The 26,133-nt window shown below is 39.3% G+C and overlaps 1 protein-coding gene across 9 annotated transcripts in view; it reads left to right on the plus strand.

Annotated features, from left to right (window-relative positions):
• cacna1db (calcium channel, voltage-dependent, L type, alpha 1D subunit, b) overlaps positions 1-26,133 on the plus strand; it is a 128,478-nt gene that overhangs the window by 6,509 nt on the left and 95,836 nt on the right. For all 9 annotated transcript variants that reach the window (XM_078170169.1, XM_033628769.2, XM_078170175.1 and 6 more), the window contains exon 3: positions 628-733. In XM_078170169.1, coding sequence (XP_078026295.1) covers positions 628-733 — 106 coding nt within the window. The remainder of the gene's footprint in view (positions 1-627; positions 734-26,133) is intronic.

The following is a 26,133-nucleotide window of genomic DNA, read 5'->3' on the forward strand; positions in this document are numbered from 1 at the left end:
GGTTAAACCTACCACTGCACCTAGCACTGTCTTTTACTTCATACTGGCACTTCACAGTTGGCAAAATGTAGATTAACCTATTTCACTCTCATAACCATATTCCTACATAAAGCCTTTATACTAGTTACCTGCAATTCTTGGATAAAAAAAGATTATTTGTCCAGATTTCAATCAATTTGGTTTAAAATTATTGTAAAAAGGTCTAAAAATGCATTAAATTTAAGTGTCTGATACCTGTAGACACTCTGTTGATAAAAGAACGAATTATTAGATTCATAGATAATGGAAAAAAGACACTTTGACATTTTAATTTTTAACGTTATAAGCTGAAATGTAATATTTTCCTGGCCTCAGAGGCTTTAAGTCTTCATTGATTCTTTTCAAGTGAGTTTAATTCCATTATTATATGACTTTGGCTTGTTATTTTATCCCATAACACACTAGTTCCTCTGTGCCACCGTGACAAAAACAAGGCACTTCTGTCATCAGCTCAGTCAGCCTTAATATATGAAGCCCTGCTGTGTCCAAGGATGCACCAACTTTCAAAACCCTGATACCAATATATATATATTTTTAAAAATGTTTTTCTTTGAGATTTCTGTGTTCCTTAACGGTTTCTTTTCCCAGACCATTTGATATCTTTATACTGCTGTCTATTTTTGCCAACTGCGTGGCCTTAGCCATCTACATCCCTTTCCCCGGAGACGACTCCAACTCTACCAACCAAGAACTGGTAAGTGTCTGGAGAATACAGAAACAAGGCTCAGTGATATACTGGGAAACTGTACTGGGGTTTGAGCAAGTATATTGTACATTTGTCATTACACGCTACTGCCACGTATATATCCCTGTTGTTGTAAAATGTGCATGACAGCAGGATATACTGTGTGATGGTACAGATCAGGATGTTAGAGAGAATTCAAAGGTTTGGTTAGGAGTTGGAAGTAACACACTGGACAAAAATATTTTTAGTTGTCAGAAAGTGTGTTGAGTTGAGTTGGGTTGTGAAAAGAAATTGTGATAGTGTACTGGAGCTTTTAATAACCTGTAAAAAGCAGTAGAAATAGGAAGATCAGCAAGAACTGAATTAATAAAGTGCCGTTTTAGTTAGCTGGTGAGAAGCAGTGAGAACATTCAGAACGAGCTTGGTGTTGCATGTTGTTGACGCCTCAGCACTTGAATTTGTAGGGAATAGTAAAAAAGATACTGTCATATTTTCTTTCTTAACCCCGGTGTTCTCAAGCCATGTGGATAGTTTAGTTTTTTCACACATGCACTGCACTGCTAGCTGCTTGTGCCACTATTTGTCATCAGCCAGATGACACACAAAGCCTAGACACAACACCTTTGCATGTGTGTGATTGGCTTGATGTGTGGATTGCGTCAGAGGGCTTTCCCGGCAATATTTGGATGGATGTGTCGGGTTTCATTGTTTTGTTGACACACACACACACACACACACACACACACACACACACACACACACCTAGTGGGTCATCCCTCTCCGTGTCACAGCAGCTCCCCATGGCACAAGAGCGGCACTGAGGTGAAAAGATAGGGAGGCAGTGAGAGATGAGAACCTGCTTGTTTTGCTGCCTCAATAATTACAGTGTGATCTGACAGCGTCAAAGTATTAACAAAATAATAATTATTATCATTCAATACAATATAATGTAAGAACCCAACTTGTTTATTACACTCAAACCATGTTCTTGTTGAAATCCACTGCATTTTTTACTTGGATTATTACTGTGTAAATAGTTAAGAGTAAGAAATCTATTGTTGTATCTGTGTGCTGGTTGGCTTGGGCCCTTCAGTGTGAAGTTTGCATGTTCTCCCTGTGTCAGTGTGGGCATGTAGGTTAGGCAAATGGTAACTTTAAATTGCCTGTTAGTGTAAATCTGAGTGTGTCTGTCTCTATGTGTCAGCCCTGTGATAGTCTGGCGACCTGTCCATGGTGTACCCCGCTTCTCGCACAATGTCAGCTGGGATAGGCTCCAGCCCCTTTCACCAACGTGAATAGGATAAGAATGATAAGAATGAATGAATGAATAAATGTTTTGCTGCTGTCAGGTGAAAACCTTGTGTGTCACTGTGTCCAAAGCATGAAAATCAGCAAACTTGAATCTATGAAACAACAACTTGTTACTCAGAGGCCTTTCTCACAGCAGATTTTCACTCATCATTGTAGGTGAAGCACGGATGAAAGTAACAACAGTAACGATGGCTCCGTTCTGTTCAAGTGTGCCAGTAAGTCATGGCAGTGAGCCAGCGTGCACACAACCAGGGCCCTGAAAGTGATGCTGACATATTAGCAGCTTGCATTACCAGGCTGCTCCTACACTGTTTGCACTGTGTCAGTGGTAGAGAAAGCTCGGGCTGAATTCATGTGTCTTGTAGTGATTATAGGTAACAAACGTAGTTTTTAGTTTGTTGGACAGGTGTTTCCACTTCTCTTGCTTGATTAGACCTCTTTTCGGGTCTGTATTAGGGTGTAATGACTGTGCTTGATTGACCTCTCACCACAATGTCCCATTGTTTGAATTGGTCATGAATCAGTTTTACAAATTTATGAATGGTAAGTTCACTTAAAGGAATATTTCACTTACACAGTTCATTTTTTGACATAGAGTTCTGTCATCGGGTTTATTAGCTCAGTCAACAATTTATTATTGGATTCACTTATTGTTGTTAACTCCAAAACTTGGCCTTTAGAGCTAGATTTTTTGTATTTGTACAAGACAATAGTAGACAAAGCTGGAATAAATAACCCAAATTAAGATGAAAATAATCTACAGGAAAGCTTGTACACTGGTACATTTTTGTGTCTATGCACTTTACTTCACCTAAAGTAATTACTCCGCAGATTTTATTGCCAAAAGAGCAGTATAATTTCTGTGGTAGTAGTTTAATCCTGCAACTGTAGCAGTGTCCTCAGAGGACTTTGTCATGCAGTACAAACATTTGTGTTTTTTTTTGAGGCTTGCAAGGGACCCTTTTAGCTTCAGAGGGGATTGTGTCTGTTTATATGTGTGTGTGTGTGTGTGTGTGTGTGTGTGTTTGTCATAGTGAGAGACGGACACAGAGGAATGTAGCATGTTCCCTAAACAGATGGGGATTATTCACGCTGTCCAAGTCATCACTCGCTGCACAATGTACAGTCTGCGTGTGTGTTTGTGTGTGCAGCTTTTTGCATCTCTGTAAGAGTCACATGCCACATTGCTTTTTTCTGCGTTCAGAGATGTCCAGTCATCTGTAATTTGTCATGAATTGATATTCTTTCTTTGCTAAGTATTTGTTTGGTCATCATTAATATTTCATCGGAGTTGTTAAAATGAAATTATTGTGTAATGTTGATGGAGACTGACTGTTGATATGGTCTTACATAAAAGTGGTAGTTTACGAGGTAGGTGCTTGCAGGACATGTCGTTCTTGATCTTTCATTTTTTATACAGAGCACATAATTTGATCTCATATAAAATTGAGTTCAGTTGATAAATGCACTTTTTGGCAGGTGCACATTTGATAGCAGCCACTGAATGTGTGAAAGAGCTCATTTCAGGCATGACACTTTGGATGGAAATACATTTTGCTTTTTAATAAGAAATATTTTGCTTCTGGAAAATGCTTTCAAAATGCTGCGAAACATTTTGCTCAAATTCTGCTCAAATACGGAAAGCTAATGAAAGTGGTCCTTTAAATGTAAAAGGAATACTGCACTCAAACCTAGTATTTTAAAAGTATCAAAGTGTCTGAAGAAACCTCTCAAACCACTCCTGCAGCATAATCCATTTCTCCTCTGTCCACTTTTATGCTCATTTTGCTCCAAACACACATTTGAGGCAAAATGTGCCACACATGGCTAAATGCACTACTTCAGTTTGTTGCAGTGTGAGCAAACATATTTGCATGTGACTTATTATTAAGACCATTAACAGTATTTATTCGATAGAGGCCATAAGGGTTTTTTTGAAAAAAAAAAAAAAAAAAAACTCATTCAAGTTGTGGGGAACACGGGTTAACTCTCTCACCACAGTAGTATTTCCACGACTACTGCTCCATCCTTTTTTAGACAGCGGGTAGGTGTTGTTTGATCGGCTCCTTCATAGCAAAGGATGGGAAAGAGGAAGAGAAATAGACAGCTGGGGGACACAGCTATGGCAGCTAAAAGTCCTCACATGAACTTGCAATAGAAATTACCAGAAAATGGTAATTAAATCATTAAATCATTAAATCACTTAAGTAATTCTCCAGATTAAGCCTTAATCAGTTGTGGTTTCTGGTGTTTGCTGCTTAATGAATTAGATTTTATGCTACAGCTTTTAAATTGCCCTGCAATGGTGCTTTTGTATGTTTTAGCCTGTTAAGCACAAATGCTTATACTTTACATTAGAGCGGACTGATTTTTTTTTTTGTCTGACATTATTTTATCATAGATATATTGTTGCCTGAATTGTAATGACATAATGATTTTTTATATCGTATATAATGCAGAGATGATGTTTGAGTAATTTAAGACTAAAGTTAATACATATGTCCAGCTTTGTCCTGTCAACACACCAGATTTGCAATTATTCTTTTTTAATTATTTATTTTTCAGAGAATTCACATTTTGTAATTCAAGAAAAACAAAGTCATAAGAGTAAAGAAAGACAGAATGAAGCAGGTCTTCACTTCCCTCTGGGTGTCACTGTCTTGGCATCAGACCTTGCTTTACCTTCCTGGGATCTTGAGCAAACTTCTCCAGTTTTTGGCAAAGTATCTCCCCACCTCTAGTAGCCTTGAGTTTGTCAGTTTCTGCCCGGGCCCTCAACTCCATCTCCTCCTCGAGCATTTGAAGGAGCCATGATAAGGCAGAGACCACTTTGTTTCTTTCTTTCCATTTCCAGATGGTGGCAAAAGTCTGCCTTTTAGCTGAATGCTCCTTGGAGACACTTTTCAACTCTGCCCATTCTTGGCAAAGAGCTTCCAGGATCTCAAAGTCCCCTAGGCTGGCTGTCTTGTTCTGGTCCCTCGGGTCATTTTGCTTCTTGGGCAGCTCCACAATTTCCTGTTGGAGATCGTCCTTTACTTTCTTCTCTGTCATGTACCTGCTGGCTGGTTTTTAGTGCTCTTCTCCATTGTGTTGAACCTCTGCAGGGCATTATCAGAGCACTTTGTGACAACTTGAGGACCCTTGCATGTCCTCTGCATCTTTGCAAAGTACCTCTGCAACCTTGATTGCCTCAGATTGGTCAGCCTCTGCCTGGGCCCTCAAGGCATCTGTGTTGTAACTGAATGCTCATCTGAAAAGTTGTGCATCTCCTCCAGTTTCCACACAAGTTCACCTGCAGTGTCAACAGCCTCGCTTGCTTTGGCCTCTGCCTTGGCCCTCAGGTCCCTCTCTATCTGGAGCTAGTGGTTGAGCTCCATCATTTTTTGGAGAGAACTTCTCCATTTTGAGTTCAGTGGAATATCTGGTATTTAGCAGAACACTTGACCTGGAGGTGCTGCCCAGATGTCTCCACTGCTGAGAAGGAGACTGCCTTCACGCTGATCACTTTGTCGACTCTTTTCTTGAGTTGGTCAATTTCTTGACTCAGGGTTGTTTTCTTCATCTTCTCTGCTGAGAGTTTGTTTGTGTGATGCAGTTTTATCACCGCAATCTCCAGCTGGAGGGCGTCATAGTCGCTGCAAAGGACCCTGAACTCATTCTCATACATCTCAAAGAGGTCCATGGTGTGTTTGTGATTCTTCAAAATCTCCATTTCCTGAGTTCTGTCACTGAAAATGCTTGTTTCTGCTAATAGTCCAATGAGAGTGATGTCTTAGAGATTGACTGTGGCTTTCTTTCATGGAAGTGCTGATAATGACATACGATATCTTAGAACTTCAATGGTTGGGATTTTTACTCCCCAATATCGGTATCAACATTGCTCCCAAAAATGCACAGTATCAGTCTCGCTCTAGTTTATATTTCTGATCAACTGTTTGGTCTTTGTGCTTGATTTTCAAGAGGAACCCAGTGGCTGCTTGAAATGTATGTATGGATGTATCAAGTTCATAAAACATGACCCATTTTAAACTGAACCTTTCAGGTTGCTAGCTGCCAGTTCTGTCCCTGTGTTTTAAATAAGAATTTCATTCCATTCATAAAAGTGAAAGATATCATTCATGGCTGTTGTTGAATGTGTGTTTTCATGAAAGAAAGTCACTGATCTTCATGAGTTTGTGAGATCTGTGGTACTGTGTATTTGAGTATGCGTTTTATTTTATATAAGAGATTGTGTGTGAGTGTGAGGGACTGAGTGTGCAGGAGGAGAGAGAAAGTGTGTGTGTGTGTGTGTGTGTGTGTGTGAGTTGTGTGTGTGTGTGTGCGGGTGGAGGTTGAGGGATTAAGCTGGGCAGTGGATTAGTCGTCAGTAAATGAGTGGAGGTTGCAGAGAGAGGGGGAAAGAGAGATGATGGATGGATGGATGGATGGATGGATGGGAGGATTGTGGAAGGGTGGAGAGATGTGGGGCGGGAGCTTACAAGTGGGAGGGTCCATCCATCCAATGTTTATTTCATTACATTTATGTGTCAGTGGCCATGTCCTAAAAAACATTACTCTCAAACAAAAAGCAGAGATGCTCTGTATCAGATTTAGCTATGAGCTACTTTCCATCAGGGGCAAAACTGATCTCCTTCAAGTTGCACGTGACTGGTATTTTAATGCTTCATTCAGAATTTGCCAATATGATAAATACATGATAAATCCTTGCAAGCTCAACATTTTATTGTAAATGGATTTTCACCAAAAAAATGACTTAAATACATTTTCATATCAGATTGGATCAAAAACTTGTTCTGGCCACCACACTTTACAGTCAACAGATAATACAGCTCTGAATTCTTCGAGTTAAAAGTTAAAGGGAAATTTCGGTTTATTTCAACCTGTCTCCTATCGGCCTAAATTTGTTTCAAGTGACTAGTGACATAAAAATAATAGTTAGCATGTTAGCCGTTAGCCTAGATACGGCTGGGGCGCATAGTAGCGTCAGACCTGTTAAAACGTAAGTGAACGGGCACCCTTTCAAGTGCAAAGTTAGTCCACTAAACAAGCTTTTTTTCCACAAAGACTGCCTCATATCGTTAGGATAAATGTCAGAGAACTTACAGAAAACGACATGTAAATGTGTTGTTTACCATTTAGCTCTGCTTTCCAAAGCACGGCAGAAATATATCTCGCCAGCTGTAGATAAAGCCCAGCTGGATACTACTCCAGGTGGAGGTGTCTCGTCCTTGGTCACATCCAGACCTTGAAAATAAGGCTGCAACCGGTCCCATTCCTTGCAACAGAGGCATTCCGCTTCTGTGGGGACTGGGGCACAGCATTCACAGGTACACCACCAATCTCCAGAGCTAAAGCCTTCCAGCAGCCATTCCTCCTCTCTCGTCCTCTACCTGTTGCACCTCTCTCTCTCTCCTCTTCCGTTCTTCAATTTCATGAAGCTCTTCGTCAGTGTATTCTGGCTCAAATAGCTAAATACTGATAATTTGTACTTGACGCTTTACAAACAGTCAAACCAGACAATACAAAAGGTAATAAATGTAATGTTAGCCATCTCTTGTTATAGTTACAGAAAAAAGGAATATGAGATGCTGTTCAGCACAAGTAATGATGTTTTTATGGATTTTATGGATGTTGAAAATTTTCAGCTTTAATAAATGCCTAATGTTGTAAGGCCATCTCTTGTCTGAGCAATTTCTGTGCTTTCAGGGGTTCTACAGTATTTAATATATTTTACAGTAATAAATTGTTTATGGAGAATATAGTAGGAACTGTAAAATAACAGTATAACGGCAACCAAGCAGCTGACAGTATTATACTGTAAAGTGTATACAGCACAGTACTGTAATATTTTTTACAGTAATAAACTGTTGTTGTAGATCACAGTAGGTACACCGTATAAAAACAGTTTCAAGCTGGGAACTGTAGCTGCCAGTACTTTACTGTAATTTAACAGGAAAATTTGTTACAGTGAGGCGGTCTTTGTGGAAAAAAAGCTTGTTTAGTGGACTAACTTTGCACTTGAAGTACAGTACAGGCCAAAAGTTTGGACACACCTTCTCATTCAATGCGTTTTCTTTATTTTCATGACTATTTACATTGTAGATTCTCACTGAAGGCATCAAAACTATGAATGAACACATGTGGAGTTATGTACTTAACAAAAAAAGGTGAAATAACTGAAAACATGTTTTATATTCTAGTTTCTTCAAAATAGCCACCCTTTGCTCTGATTACTGCTTTGCACACTCTTGGCATTCTCTCCATGAGCTTCAAGAGGTAGTCACCTGAAATGGTTTCCACTTCACAGGTGTGCCTTATCAGGGTTAATTAGTGGAATTTCTTGCTTTATCAATGGGGTTGGGACCATCAGTTGTGTTGTGCAGAAGTCAGGTTAATACACAGCCGACAGCCCTATTGGTCAACTGTTAAAATTCATATTATGGCAAGAACCAATCAGCTAACTAAAGGAAAACGAGTGGCCATCATTACTTTAAGAAATGAAGGTCAGTCAGTCCGGAAAATTGCAAAAACTTTAAATGTGTCCCCAAGTGGAGTCGCAAAAACCATCAAGCACTACAACGAAACTGGCACACATGAGGACCGACCCAGGAAAGGAAGACCAAGAGTCACCTCTGCTTCTGAGGATAAGTTCATCTGAGTCACCAGCCTCAGAAATTGCAAGTTAACAGCAGCTCAGATCAGAGACCAGATGAATGCCACACAGAGTTCTAGCAGCAGACCCATCTCTAGAACAACTGTTAAGAGGAGACTGCGCCAATCAGGCCTTCATGGTCAAATAGCTGCTAGGAAACCACTGCTAAGGAGAGGCAACAAGCAGAAGAGATTTGTTTGGGCCAAGAAACACAAGGAATGGACATTAGACCAGTGGAAATCTGTGCTTTGGTCTGATGAGTCCAAATTTGAGATCTTTGGTTCCAACCGCTGTGTCTTTGTGAGACGCAGAAAAGGTGAACGGATGGATTCCACATGCCTGGTTCCCACTGTGAAGCATGGAGGAGGAGGTGTGATGGTGTGGGGGTGTTTTGCTGGTGACACTGTTGGGGATTTATTCAAAATTGAAGGCACACTGAACCAGCATGGCTACCACAGCATCCTGCAGCGACATGCCATCCCATCCGGTTTGCGTTTAGTTGGACGATCATTTATTTTTCAACAGGACAATGACCCCAAACACACCTCCAGGCTGTGTAAGGGCTATTTGACCAAGAAGGAGAGTGATGGAGTGCTGCGGCAGATGACCTGGCCTCCACAGTCACCGGACCTGAACCCAATCGAGATGGTTTGGGGTGAGCTGGACCGCAGAGTGAAGGCAAAGGGGCCAACAAGTGCTAAACACCTCTGGGAACTCCTTCAAGACTGTTGGAAAACCATTTCAGGTGACTACCTCTTGAAGCTCATGGAGAGAATGCCAAGAGTGTGCAAAGCAGTAATCAGAGCAAAGGGTGGCTATTTTGAAGAAACTAGAATATAAAACATGTTTTCAGTTATTTCACCTTTTTTTGTTAAGTACATAACTCCACATGTGTTCATTCATAGTTTTGATGCCTTTAGTGAGAATCTACAATGTAAATAGTCATGAAAATAAAGAAAACGCATTGAATGAGAAGGTGTGTCCAAACTTTTGGCCTGTACTGTATGCCCGTTCACTTACGTTTTAACAGGTCTGACGCTACTATGCGCCCCGGCTATATCTAGGCTAACGGCTAACATGCTAACTATTATTTTTATGTCACTAGTCACTTGAAACACATTTATGACGATAGGAGACAGGTTGAAATAAACGGAAATTTCCCTTTAAAAGTGATAAATTGGGAGAAACCACAACAGAGCTTCTCATCATGCTGCAGAAATAAATATATTGTAATTTTTTAAAAAATAATTTACAAAAAGCTCTCAATAAAATCATGAAACTACTTAATACTTGACATATTTTGTTGAGACTCTTCCTTATCTTTATAGACTCTCAAAAACAGGCCGCAACTGAAATGTGTTCCAACAAACAGGAGAAGTGCAAGGTCATGAAATAATTTGATGTATTTTGTTATTCTGCACGTGTCTCTGACATCGCTGCCAGCTCGTGTTCATATTTCACATGAATCACATGCTAGCATACATATTAGTCGTCCCAAATATAACATGCAGGAAGCAATTTGAAATTGATCATGACGGCCTGCAGTTTTCTTATTTGTGACCTTTTGTTTTGTTTGTTGCTCCCACTCGAGTGTCATGCTCTGTCTTCATCTCCCCGTTACTCTCAGATTACTAAATCTGTCGTTCTGTCTACTTAACTGTCTCAGCCTCTTCCTACGCTTTCCATTCTTGTTTTCCTCTCCGTCTTCTCTCCTTAGTGCTTCTCTCCTCTATTTAACAACCCCCCTCAACCACACACACACACACACACACACACATACACACACGCACACGCACACACACACACACACACACACACCTCACACACCTTCCTGTGCAGCGTGTAGAATGATTAATATCCTATTAAGCCGGTTAGTGATTAAGCAGACTTATGACGGCCCCTTTGACCGCTAGCTGACTAACATACACTGCTGATTAGCTCATAATCCCATAAGAGTCCTATATGAATCTGCTGTATGAGTGTAGGAATAGGTGTGTGAGTGTGTGTGTCTGTGAGTCTCTGAGTGAACAGCTTAAAGGCATGTATGTACCTGAAAGTGGACATGCTCAGTAAGGTCAGTGAAAATGCACTTAGACTATATGATCATGATATAAAGTCTCAGCCTAGTGGCCAGAAGAAAATGTTGGCATTGCATTGTTTTACACGTATCATATCAAGGTTTGTAAAGTAAGGCAATATATAAGTTGACTCATTGGCAGGTGGAGGGGATGGTCGAGGGAGTGACAACCCATCCTTGTTTTTCTAGCAGCTATTTAGGCACAGAAAATGACTGTTCTTTACCGAAACATACTTGCTTTCGCTCCCAGGAAAGCTCCCCAAATGGGGAGCCAAAATATGATATTTCCTAACCTTAACCAGGTGGGTTTTGTGCCTAGACAAATCCACATATTAACCACAGCGTTGTTGAAATGTAAAGTTTCAGTGTATTCGCTGCACAATAACGTGAAATGAAATGTATATGTGGTTCACAGAAATGTTTCACATTTCCATCAAATAAAAACACACACAGTAGATGTCTTGGGTGTAATTTCATAGGCTACACATTTACAAAAATTCCAGCCTGACATACTTAGTAACGATGAAACGTTGGGATCTCCGCTGAAATCCAAATTTAAAATGTGTGAGTTTGGACAGAGTCTGACTACTCAGCATAAGTCTGTTATGTCTGACCCCGTGAAGACTTAAGGGTTTTTAAAGTCTGAAAACTAACCAGAAGAAGGGGCCATCACTCCAACTGTCAATGCTTTGACTGTCAGTGAAACTGCTTTCAGTTTGAAGACACCGCTGCAGTGACAACGACATCACTTAATGACAGATTAGTATGTAAGCTGAATTACATGCAAGGTCGTGTTGGTAAGAGTAAATCTAATCAGTGAGTGTGTGTGTCAGCGTATAAGGGCCAGTGGGCTTGTCAGTGCTAAACATTTCTGAGTGTGGATCCGTCAATTTCTTGAAAATGCCCACTTAAGCTATTGAGACCAAGCATATAGCTGACGCGTGCTTCAGTAAAACTCCTTAGTCCGTGTTCTTCCTTTTAAAATGTTTACTGAAAACTTTGTTCTTGAAATACAAAGTGAAAACAGTACCTAAAACATCTTACATGAATATAATAAGCACGGTCAAAGACTAGTGTGCTGTCAAGGCTCCATAGCTTCAACAGAAAATCTACCAAACACAGGCAAAATACGTCATGCCTTTTAAACACTCAGAAGCTAGAGGTGACCACACGATTACACATCTTATTGGTCAGTATTAAGCATGCTACACTGAGACTATCCTCAGCAAATTAAATACATGAAAATATGTTTCTAAATATTTTACAAATGGCTCTAACAACATTTATGATGAAACTGGAAAAATCTAAATAACATAGTAGCTGCTCTCACTAGACTGTCCCTGCCTCTTGTATCCAGAGCAGGAAAAACATGTCAAAATATTACTTTTGTGTATTTGCAAATAACAATATAGGGTTTGTTTAATGAAGTGTAGTAAAATGACCTCTGATTTGATTCAAATCAATGTACCTTTATATTTTACTGTCTAATTAAAAGTTCTGTATGCAACATTCAGAGCATTAATTTAGCAGCAAACCACTGTTTGCTATGTAAAGATATTGTGGAGTAATGGTGTTCTAAGCAGAAAATGAAGTCACACTAGTTATCTTTATCTTTATTAGGATCCCCATTAGCACCAGCAACAGCATCGGCTATTCTTCCTGGGGTCCAACATACATACAACATACACATAAACATTCTCACTTACACATAACAAACACATATCAAACATACATTTACACGTTAACAAAACAAAACAAAGCAATGACAGCTCCCTTAGTGATAAACAAACCACATAAGAAAATCTAATGGTCATCATTTAACGGACATCACAGATTTACAAAATCCCTTAACTCATTTTCACATTCAGATTTCATTCCGTACTTCAGTACTACCTTAAATAATGTAATATTAATATACCAAAAAAACAAATCAGTCTGAAATGACCTTATCCTTGTATTCTGACCACATTTGAGACACATTAATTCCAAAAAGGGTATACACTGACTACAATTCCATTCAAACTAGAATTATTCCAATTTAAGAATATGAAATATGTTAAATCATAATTCATTAAATACTAAAAGATACTGTTTTAACTGCATTTTGAACCGATCTTTATTACTTTCATGAGCAATATGAACTGGCAGAGAATTCCAACCAACCATAGCTCTATACAGAACATGTTCTCTGTATTATACCTATTCTCACTTTCAGGAATATGAGCCTCATTTCTGATGCACTTCTTGTTCGATAACTATGTTGAACAAAATGGGAGAGCAATCTTTCATGCAATAATTTTGGTGCTCTTGTCACAAGTATATTTCTTAGAAAATTCAATAAAGCATAGGTAGACCTTTGTCTTATAGATAACCAGCCCAGACTATCATGCATGCTGGTCACATTGGTTCTATAAGAACACAACAAAGCACAACGTGCAGCTTTATTTTGAGCTACTTGTAATTTTTTCAAGTCCTTAACTGAAATACTTGACCAAACTACAAAACAATAATCGAGTTGCGACAAAACCAAAGCATTCAAAACCTGCCTCCTGACATCTGGAGACAAAAATTTAGAAATTCTTTTTAAGACTGACACACCTCTTCCCATTTTGCTAACAACAGTATCAATTTCTCTGTCGTAATTTGAACTTCTCTGTTCTTTGTTGAGGTAGACGGTCCGACCAGGCATACATGTAGCCCACCGGCTAGTTCGTTGCTGCTGCTTTGTGCTGTGCTCATAAGGGGCTTACTGCTGATATCAGGATGCTGTCGTCTCTGAAGTGTAGCACCCACCCTGTGGTTCCCCTGTGGGTTAAAACCACATTAGCCCTGTCAGCATTGTTTGTGTTGTTTAGTGCTGTTTATGGAGTTAGCACCATTAGCTGCTAGCTTCTGGCTCAGCCACCTCCATGTTAAGAGCCAACTTGTACGCTCTGAATTTTGCATAGAGACCCTTAAAGTGGATAGTAATGAACAAAAAGGAAAAATTAATATTGTGATAATCTTTATTTTAATATGGTGCAATATGAACTAAACAATAAATCACATTGTTTTGAATAAAATGCGCATTTATTCTATCATGTCAAATTGTTTCTCTGATGGTTTACCAGAACTCTGTACTATGATTGTCACAATAAAATATACGATCTGGGGTATTTTAGATCTCACACTGTAATTTTGTAGATTTTTTAATTGGTCACAATGAATAAAATGATCACTTTGCTTATATGGAGAGATGTTGACTCATAACCGAGCTCTATCTGAGCACCTGCTGTATATAGAAACCTGGTGTGAAGTGAAGGGAGCAGCTGTGATAATCAGTGAGAGAATGTATTGTAAGTGCTGTAGTGCATGGACAGTGATATAATAGCCTGCGGATAATTAACAATGAAAATCAGTAAAATGAAAAGACTTGTGATTATAAGCAGATTTAATAATATTACACACTGTGAAATGTATAAAAGGTTGAAGTTAACCACACTGGCTGTATGTGCGCTCTGTCCTCATTTTTTGGAGTCCATTTTAACTGCATGTGGGTGAGCCTTCACATGAACAGCATGAGTCAGAGATCAAAGGGTAAATAATATTTTGGCTAATGCAGGGTTGGCTATTGGAGTTGAAAGCATGGTAACGAGGGACATCATTTTCTGATTAAAACCATAGGCAGTCCCAGCAGCAGGGGGGTTTCGCTGTGCCTGAGTCATGACATCAAGTCAAAGCACACAGCAGAAAACATCCAGAATTCAGCCTAATTTCATTCGCCTCAAATTTAAAAGCGATTCTCATAAACCTGCCTGCAAAAATGAAATCTCCATGGCAATTTCCTCCAGCCCAATTTTAGCTCTGGCTTTGTGATTTTGAACAAATGTCAGAGTCCTTGTAGGTTTCAGGTCTGACTGTTTTGTCTTAATCAATTATCAGATGAGTCGAGGTCACTGACGATTGTCATGCTGTGTGCCTATTGTCTCTCAGTAGTTTCAGGTTTAGCCTTAAAGGTATTTGTTTTGCAGGAGAAGGTTTGGAAATGTACTTTTCGACTATGCCCTATAGGTGCAGCAGCCTTTTTTAATTACATTAATACAAATATATTTTTCAGACATGCAGCTCGTGGTGTTGGCATCTTGAGAGCAAGGACTGTCCATCAAAGCAAATACATTAAGAGAGCAGGGCGCAAGGCGTTGCGTTATCACACACTGTAATGATTGTTTTGTCTGCACATTTCTTCTCACAGTGATTCAGAAACATGTTTGAGTTGTTGTATAACAGTAATCATAAGACCTGAATACTGTAAGGTGGGCAGGCTTATCCAAAACAGCAGAACAGGAGTGAGTTCATTCAGTTGTGTGTGTGTGTGTGTGTGTGTGTGTGTGTGTGTGTGTGCGCTCATACATGCATGTTGTTTATTAGTCACAGTCAAAGCGCAAACTGCATGTTTGTGATGATGCATCCGCCCAAACTATGTGTGTGTGTGTTTGTGCTTGTGTGCATCTACACATACAGTACAGTATGCCTGTTTGTGTGTATGTCTATAGCTTGGACAATTGAACACACTGGTGTATATATATATATGTATGTGCATTTGTTGCAATCATGCATGATGTGTGTTTTTTTGTTTGTTTGCGTGTGTGTGTGTGTGCGATTTGGCGACCAGAATGTCAGGTTGCGTCATTTTTCTCTAAGTCAGGGATTAAAGGTTTATAGAGGAAGGGAAATGAGAGTCACACTAAGCAGCACACTGCCCCATCAAGCACGTGAGTGTGTGGGCGTATGTGGGTGTGTCCTTTTATTTGCGTGTGTGTGTTTCTATGTGTGTGTTGTTAAGAAAGGCAGGAGCAAGAGAGAAGTACAGGCTTTTGTTGTGATGATGTCAGTGGTCGGAGAAGTATTCAGATGTTTTGCTACTTGTACTTTACTTGAGTCTTTCAATTTTATGATAATTTTTGGTATATTTATTTGAAGCTTTAGTTACTTTACAAATTTAGATTATTAATACAAAACATAAATGAACTAATAATATATCATTATAGGTTAAGGCACCAGCAGTTTATGGAATAACTAAAATTAGATTCACCTTTACCAGCTGCAACATTACAGTGATGTATACATAAAAGCAGCAATAATTATAATCCAATAATAAAATTCATATTATTCTGAATCAGGGCTGGACTGGGAAAATCATTTGGGCTGGGAAATGCTGCAAGAAATACAGTCCCAGTCAGGCCATTTTTTAAGCAGGGGGTCTGGGTGGGACTATTTTAAGAACTGCTTAGTACAATGTACCGTTATGAACCTCAAATTAAACCAAAGCAACACATATTTTGCAATGTATGTGTGTATTGCAATACAGTATCTTAAAACAGAATTATGCATCATAACTTTGTATTTTCTTCTTTCCTCTCACGTTAATCATTTGACGACCTCTCAGAGTTATCTGGTGACCATTTGGAGGGGCCCAATCCCTAAGTTGGGAACTGGACTAATCTAGCTGACTGTTATGAGGTCATATATAATATATCAAAGAGACGAAACCACTACTGTACTGCAATACTTTGATAACCTAATTAATTACATGCTCTATGATTAATTGATCTAAAATGATCACATACATCAATTTTTGTTGTTAAAGTATTTAGAAAATTTCAGTTCAAATAAATTTTGGCAAATGTGCCATAGTAAAGTTGCTGGATTTTGAACACAATTGTCCCCCTGTCCTCTACCACCGAAACTGGCCTGCAGTCCATTGCAATCCATTTTGCACTTTTACTCAGTTTGCGTCTGAATGCCTGGTCGAGTGTGGCTTGGCGAGGCTGTGGCTAGCGCTAGCATCAGAGGCTGTGCTAGGTCGGACCTCTGGGTTCGCTGCTAAATGATTTATGTTGAGATGATATTTCAGGCTTGAAGTACTCTGATGGTACGAAAATTCCTTACTGCAGGGAAGAGTGCTCCTATCAACAGTTTTATCTGGGCATTTTTTAAATATAATTTTTCCATTCACATGGCCCAGCAGCATCGCCTCCATCATGTGACAAAGCCACGGTGGCCTTCAATGACGCACCAGGTCAAAGGGCACCACGGAATGCGATTCATTTTTTTAATGTATTATTTTTTCTGTGATTAGTTAATCAAAATGAATGCATTATTTTGACAGCCCTACTTTAACTACATCAGGCTATAATACTTGTATTTGGAAAAGGCTCATAAACATTACCCCGTAAATTTCCCCTTAATCTGTGAATCAGAAGCTGAATTTGGATGCCAACTTCATGAGTTACTCAAACAAGAGTAATGTATGTGCAGATGTGAATTTCACAGATATTGTGTCTGTAGGGCTCTGAGGGTTAATACAGGGCTTTTGACTAGGGATGATGATGATGATGATGATGCATTACTAACGTTTGCGAGGTAGCATGTTTATTTTCAACACTGACTTAGCTGGTGGTCCCTAGAAAACACTTGGTCGAGTTTTACCACATTTAGCGGCATCTCCTGCTGGAGCCTTTCTTCTTTTATGTCTCTCCTTCTATGCTGGCTGCTTTGGATGAAATTGATGCAGGGAGATGCATTCAAGACACTCACAAAGAGTATCTTATGCAAGGAATTTTTTTTCATTAGCTACAGCCTGTGAACCATTTAGGGGGCAAGGCCATCAGGAAGAGTTTTCCTGATGGCCAGAGTACTTCTACTTTTGGCACTTGGGGTATATTTTGATGCGAATACTTCAGTACTTTCACTTAAGCAACATTTTGAATGCAGGACTTTTACTTGTAACGGAGTATTTTTACACAGTAGTATTGCAACTCAAGTCCACTTCAGAATTGTATTCAAGTCCAGCACTTGAGTAAACATACTTACATTCCACCACTGGATGCTGTCGTGTTTGTTACAGTATTGGGTATCAGCTGTCATTTCTAAGCATGTAAAACGAGAGCGAAAGAGGGGGAGAGCTCAATTGATTGTATTGGTGATCAGTCTATAAGGGCAGCGTGTGACTGGTCATTGACCCAGCATGTTGTCAGCCTTCAGGGCAGTATTTTGATACAAGCATACAGTCAAACACACTATATACGCATCGGCACACAAATTAACATCCAACTGTCTTTTTGTAATAATCTGTGTCTTCAGTCTGATGGCATGTCTCCATTTTTATATGTGTGCATGTGTATACTGTACGTGTGTGTGGGTGGATGTAAGGAAGGATGTAGGTGTCTTTATGTGAATATGCAGTATGTGAGGTGAAGCCCTCTCATTAACAGCCAGGCACAGGGAAACACATGGATGGTGTGTGTGTGTGTGTGTGTGTGTGTGTGTGTGTGTGTGTGTGTGTGTGTGGTACATGTTTGGACACTGAGATGGATTTTTATTAAAAGATTGCTCTAGCTATTGCTGAAGACAGCCACGCCACACCCGTGAATCACAGAACTCATAAAATGAACACATGGCTGGCGATTCCTGTTATGAAGTAATAAAAATGCATGAATACATTCCCCTGCATGTGCTTTTATTCAGTGGTCAGTATTTTATTACTTTATTCAAATCTTGTATTACATTTTTAGGAGGTGGCCACACATTTGGCCATATTGGTCCACTGCTGTCTGGGTGAGTTGGCGCTGACAGGCAGGAGATAAAATTGTACAGTGTGTGGTGTTAAAGGATGCTAATCGTCCTTCTCATCAGTCATTGCTTGTTGTTGTCTTTGAGATTGGTCTAAAGATTTGAACATTTTTTGAGAGGAATCAGGACTGTTAACTGACAGTCAGCCCATTATCCTGAGAGTTTAGTGCCAATGCAGGAAATAGTTTTTTTCATACAGACTTGCCCTTACCTTTAGTTGCCTAACCCAAACCATATCTTAACCATAGTCTATTCCGCACTATCATGATAGCTCACAAACTTTAATGCCATGCCTTAATTTCTGCATATAATGTTACAATGTTGGATGTTCATATTAAATGTGGCTAAATTTTCGAATAATGAGGTAAACGTATGTAAAAGTAATTCTTGTCAGCAAAAACCTCAGACCTCAGATTGTTCTGAGTACGCTAACATTTTTTCGAGATGTCAGCTTGTGATGGATTTCTTTATATGGTCACCAGCTCCAGGCACGTTACTGCAAGTGTTCACATTGCGTAGGCTACACTGCTACATGTAGCTACATGCTAACTTCAGGGAAAATGTAATCTTGGTTGATGATGTTATTAATTTCTCCCTAATTTTGGATCATATTCCCACTGGAAAATGTCCGGTTGATTAACCAAGATTTTGGTTTAGAAGCTTTCACTGGTGATTTTTGACTGTTGGAAGTCTTGTTATACAGTCATTACCCAGCTGCAAGTAGCTGCTACATGTAACTACATGCTAACATCACAGAAACATGTTATCTTGACTGACAATATTATTTTCTACCAGTTAATTTGGATTCAGGGGAAAAATTGCAGCTATTCTCCATTACCAACCCAGACTTACTCTGAAGTTGTCAAAATGCGGCGCTTGGGCAGTGACTTGCGGTGTCAGACACTGACAAAAAAGCTGTCCTTTAACGTTGGCATGATACGCAGCCGGTCGCTATTATAGTTAAGCAGCTCACAGCGGCGTCAGGGGAAACATGGCAGGACAACAACCAAAGTTAAGGCAGCACAAGTCCAAGTAGGGTGGGTGGGAGGGGCAGTGGGGTCCAACAAACACATGTACTCATGTCCCATGAGATTGTAAAGCCAAACCTAGCCAAATCTGACCTATCAAAGCAGACTGGGGTTTTTCAGGAGGGGGCTTAAAGAGACAGGCACTAAGACAGTAGACTCACAAGTCAGTCTTTAGACGCTTTGCTTAACTAAAGACTGATGTCTTTCTCCCTGATTTTGTGTTTAGATGGGTGGATACAATTTCAGAGTTTAAAAAAACTCCCTACGTTGCAGAACCAATAGTAAATACGCAGGGCAGTCCTTCGGTGGCTTGCGGAACTCTTGTGCTTGTAAACGTAGTCCGACTGCGTTGAAAGTTTTAAACAAAGTCGCTGAAGTCCTTCATTTCCACAAACTTGTGGACTGCACACACGTTTGATAAAACAGAGTTAAATCTCTCGACATCCATTTTCAAGCTCTAAGTTTCCTTGCGGACGAGAAAAGGGGGAGTGCACATTTCCGGGAGGGCGTGTCCTTTTAAAACTGCAAGAGGTGTTGCTTTGTTGCCAGCCGTTTTCTCACACTTTAGAAAGGAGTGTCCCCAGACTATCAGAAGGCAGAGATCTCTGATTGTCTGGTGGCGAGACTACTAAAACAGAGCATTTCAGACAGAGAGTAAATACAGGTTTTCCAGCACAGACAGTATGAGGAAAATAAAATGTTGTTTGAACTTTTAAGCGTGTAAACCTGTTATATAGAAACCCAACATACAAGTACAGTCAGGTCCATAATTATTTGGACAATGATACAGTTGTCGTCATTTTGGCTCTGTACACCACCACAATGGGTTTTAAATGAAACAATGAATACCTGCTTAAAGTGCAGACTCTCAGCTTTCATTTAAGGCTTTTTTCAAAAATGTAGTATGAACCGTGTAGGAATTACAACCATTTCTTCACACGGTCCCCCGACTTTAAGGGCTCATAAGTATTTGGACAAACTAACATAATCATCAATTAAACAGTCAGTTTTAATACTTGGTTGCAAATCCTTTACAGTCAATGACTGCCTGAAGTGTTGGACACATAGGCATCATCAGATGCTGGGTTTCTTCCCTGGTGATGCTCTGCCAGCCCTTTACTGCAGCCGTCTGCACTTCCTGCTTGTGTTTTGGGTGTTTTGCCCTCAGTTTTGGCTTCAGCAAGAGAAACGCATGCTCAATTGGATTCAGGTCAGATAATATGACTTGGCCGTTGCAGAACATTCCACTTCTTTGCCTTAAAAATGTCTTTGGTTGCTTTTGCAATATGCTTCAGGTCAATGTCCATCTGCACTGTGAAGCATCGTCCAATGAGTTTTGAAGCATTTGGTTGAATCTGAGCAGATAATGGTGCCCCAAACACTTCAGCTTTCATCCTGCTGCTCTTGTAAGCAAGACAAGACTTCACTAGAATAAATACAGAGGGTTTATCACAAGATGCAAACCATTGGTTAGCCTTAAAAATGGAAGGCCAGATTAGAGTTTGTCAAAAACCATGTAAAAAGCCTGTACAGTTGTGGAACAGCATACTATGGACAGATAAAACAAAGATCAACTACCAGAATGATGGGAAGACAAGAGAAGGAAGAAGGGAAGGAACTGCTCATGATCCAAAGCACACCACCTCATCAGTGAAGCATGGTGGAGGTACTGTTATGTCATGGCCATGTATGGCTGCCAGTGGAACTGGTTCTCTTGTATTTATTGATGATGTGACTGCTGAGAAGAGCAGCAGGATGAAAGCTGAAGTGTTTGGGGCTACATTATCTGCTCAGATTCAACCAAATGCTTCAAAACTCATTGGACGATGCTTCACAGTACAGATGGACATTGACCTGAAGCATACTGCAAAAGCAACCAAAGACATTTTTAAGGCAAAGAAGTGGAATGTTCTGCAATGGTCAAGTCATATCATCTGACCTGAATCCAACTGAACATGCGTTTCTTTTGCTGAAGCCAAAACTGAGGGCAAAACACCCAAAACACAAGCAGGAAGTGCAGACGGCTGCAGTAAAGGGCTGGCAGAGCATCACCAGGGAAGAAACCCAGCATCTGATGATGCCTATGTGTCCAACACTTCAGGCAGTCATTGACTGTAAAGGATTTGCAACCAAGTATTAAAACTGACTGTTTAATTGATGATTATGTTAGTTTGTCCAAATACTTATGAGCCCTTAAAGTTGGGGGACTGTGTGAAGAAATGGTTGTAATTCCTACATGGTTCATACTACATTTTTGAAAAAAGCCTTAAATGAAAGCTGAGAGTCTGCACTTTAAGCAGGTATTCATTGTTTCATTAAAAACCCATTGTGGTGGTGTACAGAGCCAAAATGACGACAACTGTATCATTGTCCAAATAATTATGGACCTGACTGTATAAACCTGAAAATGAGCATTAAAGGTCCCCTTTAACCATACTGTAGTTGCCAGATGCAGATAATATACACAGTGGTAATTTCAAAACATTGGTACTGAATTCAAAAGGAAAGCACTGTAATTGAAGGTAATCCAGGGTTTTACAGAACTCTGTGGTGACAGGTTCGCAAGATAAGGTGTGACTCTAAAAAATAATAATAAACATAAATGGCAAATAACGGTGAGCAAAAGGTAAAAATAGTGTGGTGTGTTGAAAATTATTTTATAATCCTTTTCTTACAGTGCCACAGCTTCCCTAAAGTTCGCTTTAGTCTTATGAAGTTGTCTCTCTCTGTAGGTAGCAGTTGTCCTCCAATTTGTCCCTGCACATGTTGCTTATAGAGGTGTTAGTTTTTGGTTTTCTTACAGTGTAGCTCCACACAGAGACACAGAATGCTTTGTTATTCTTTTCTGTTGTGTTCAGGGTCAAGCTTCAATCATACAGTCAGCTTTCAGGTAAAAAAGGTTAGAAAACCTTTTTTTCTTTCAGTCTATCCTGCATTTTCTTGTGTGTTTTGAGTTTAGCTGTCTAAAGACTTTTGATTGGCTTTCTAATGACCGTCCTTAACCCAGGAAAGATCATGCAGTCCTCAGTTAAATTCAAATAATGAAAGTGACCAAGAATGCAGTTTTCAAGCATTTGTTTGAAATAAATGAAAGATAGAATAAGAGACTGAGGTGGCATTTAACATGCTGTGTACAGTATATACATAGCAATATATAAATGAGATGAAATGAAAGAGGTCTAGTGGCTCAGCTCCGACAGCCATTATGTATAAATCATAATGTAGTGCAGTTTATATGGAAGTCACAATGAATACTGTGATATAACATATACTAATATAAAAGCATAAACAGTTAAAACTACATAGTGAGGAAGGCTTTTATCCAGATAACCCTACTAAACACAGGCCAAAGTGAGAATGAGGGAACATAGTGGTTGATAAACTTTTTAATCATATCCTCACATTATTTTTCATCCAGATGTCCACCAAATGGCACTCGGTGTTCCATTACTTGTACCCGTGCAGTTAAGGGAACAACAGGCTGTGTTTTCTGCACTGTGACCACGCCGCCCACACACTCGCCTTCGACACAAATAGAACAAGTCCTAAAATTAGTTAAAGTGTGAAATAAGGAGGATATGAGTACAAGATGTTTTTTTGTCATTACTTTTTTTTACTAATTGTATTTCAGTAAATATTTGTAGGAGACTTTTGAGCATTTGGTAACGTCCCAGCAATCACACGTCTAGATTTGCCAGATTGTCAGAAAGCTGCAGCATTAAGAGACTGATGGCAGGATGGATGTATGGATGGAGAGACACAGGGATGGAGAGTGGGTGTTACAGTGTGAAGAAAACCATTGTTAATGTTCTTAAAGCTTTATTTATCCTGTTGGTTTACAGTCTGTTAAAACTCACTTTTCACTGTCGGCTGTGTGTGTGTGTGTGTGTGTGTGTGTGTGTGTCTACTGTGCTACCACACCATGAGCAGCATAGAGGATTCATGCGTGAATCTTGTGTAAATGTACTTGGAAACATTCTGTGTTGTTGACAAAGGAACTGCAGTATGTTCAAGGTTAGTATCTATTATGTGTGTGTGTGTGTGTGTGTGTGTGTGTGTGTTGGGTGTTAAGTCTGAAGTGTTATGTTCCTTAACCAATAACCAATATTAAAAAACATTAATGAATTAGTATTTTCTTAATAGAGGAATCTGTTAAGTTATTAGTCAAGTAAAAATATCAAGCATTTCCTTGTTACAGTTGTGGAAATGTGATATCTTTAAATCACTGTTTATTAAATATTGTTGACTGTGTGTGTATCAAGCGTCTGGGAGCAGCACACTCTAATTAATTAATTTCAATGAATTTTGATAATTGTTATTGAGTTGCTTATAGAAAGAAAATCCCAAGCAGTAGCAGCTCTAAATGAGGAGCTGCTTGATTTCCTTCCTTCATTGTAATAAGAGTGAATTTTCCATTTAATTTTCCGACTGTTTAGACAAAATCTGCAATATGAGTGCAATATATATATATATATTTTTGTAACTTGTGATGGGTGTTCGTTATTTGACATTTTATAGAACAATTGCTATTAGTCTCTGTTTAAAAACGTCACTTAATTAGTGGGGATTGATAATATGACTGTATATACTGTGACACAGTATCAACTGTCACAGAATTTGCTTTATTGTTTATGCTGTGGTCTCTGTATCCTAAACCTTTCTGTATGTATGAGGCCATGGTGGGGCTTTTTTAATTACAATATATTTTTTTTCCTATATGACGTATGCATAATTTTGATGAAGTACCTTCAAATGTCATGTGTTTAATTCACTGCATAAGTCAAAAACCTTCCCATATTATTTTATGCATTATTACTTAATGTATTATATCACAAATATACACTGATAACCTGTTATAAGAATACATATAGGCTACTGTATTTTATCCACATCACCCACCCCTTTAGACCTTTCTCACAGAAGACAATTTGCCTTGTCATAGCAGGAAAAGCACAGGTGCAACTGAACCTTTGCTAAGTCCCACCCCCCTTGCTTGCTGTTGCCGAGGCTGTCAAGCTTCTGCACCCCGCGCATCAATATGGCTTTTTCATCATTATCAGTGAGAGATATCTCCAAGGATATTATAGTAAATATCTGGAATAGTGTAATTATAATAATAAGAAGAAGAACGGACTACAATTTGCATTTAAGAGCTACATTCATAATATAATCTCTCTGCAGAGTTTTGTGAATGAAGAGGACATTAGGATCAAGGAAAAGCTCACCAATCCCAGTGCAAGCATTGTCTTGACAATTCACATGAAGGATAAACAGACACACAAACATCCTGTTCAATTGTTGTACAGCAGGTCAATATATAGTTTTATTTTAAGCTAATGTTAAGTTAAATGACTCCCTATAGCTTTAATTATCAAAAATGTGTCCATTGCTAGAAAAACTAAATCATTCCACTTTTCCATTTGTTTAAAAGCAAACAACTAAAAGTATACATCTAGCTAACTTAAAGTTAAAACATAAGTAACTCATGATTCATATTTTACCATCTTTTTCTTCTATTGTGCTAAGCTAGCTAAGGTTAGTTTGTGTCTTACCTTAAAGCAAATGAGTTTTTGGTGTGAGGTCTTTCACATTATTCAGTCCATATCCAGCATCTCTCCACTTGTGTTTTTGGCTTCAGAAAAGGTAAAAATATGACACCCTTCTCTAAAAGTTGAGGATATCTGCTGTCCCTGCAGGTTCCCATATGCACACCGTCTCACCTTTTTTCATGTTCTGACAGTTTGATTGGCCTCCTGTGCATAGTTACGGTTACTAATGTAGGATAGGACAGTATCTGGGAGGGGCTAGTTAAGGATCAGTTATTAATGATATTAACGATGGCCCAGTTCCATTTAGTGTCCCAGTGAAATATGACAGTTAGCCAGCATGCATAATACCAGAACCCTAAAACTAGCATTCTTTAGTGGAATGTCGTCATCGTTACCGTCTTTAAGCACACCTGTGGTTCTCCAACTATGTTATGACATGTCAAAATGTCTGCTGTGAAAGGGGTCTATTGATTAGTCATTAATAAAACCATATCATTGGTTTGAGGCCTAGTGATTGTGTACCTGAGAGTAATGATTATTAAAAAATGTTTTGTAATTTTGTAAGTAGTATTCATTTATGTTGTAACCACTATACATTATCTCTGTGATCCTGTGTGTGTGTGTGTGTGTGTGCGTGTGTGTGTCACACCGTTAAAGTAGCCTTGGGACATCTGTGATTATACGGCTTTATTAGAGTGCAGTCCCATCATTGTGAGTCATTTCCTTCCTTCTCTGAGCTGTCACTCCTCTTTATCATTATCATGTGTTAAATATAGACTCTGTAGAACTTCAGGAAACATGCTCACAAACATGCGGCCTGCTAACTTCAAACTCTCCCTGAAGTAGACTGAAATGTTTGTCTCGGTGGGTGAGAGCAAAATGCTCATCAGAAAATGCTTTTCTGACGTTTTCCTGAAACACCACCTAAGGGGGCTGATTGATTTTAACTTTTAATGAACAATATATGCACACAAACAAATTGTGAGGGCATGTCTGAGCATTATGCAAGTGTTTGTGTGTTTCAAAAGGAGCCCAGGGGCTTTACAGGTTTTTAGACCATTGGGGGGGGGGCAGATGCCCAGATGTCAGGAGGCCTGTTGGACAAACTGCTTAGCACCCAAAAGCCCAGGGAACACAGACACTGCAGGGAATATAGAGCACAAACACATAAACACACACAC

The sequence above is a fragment of the Epinephelus lanceolatus genome, chromosome 8 (genome assembly GCF_041903045.1).
Source record: "Epinephelus lanceolatus isolate andai-2023 chromosome 8, ASM4190304v1, whole genome shotgun sequence".
Taxonomy (NCBI): domain Eukaryota; kingdom Metazoa; phylum Chordata; class Actinopteri; order Perciformes; family Serranidae; genus Epinephelus; species Epinephelus lanceolatus.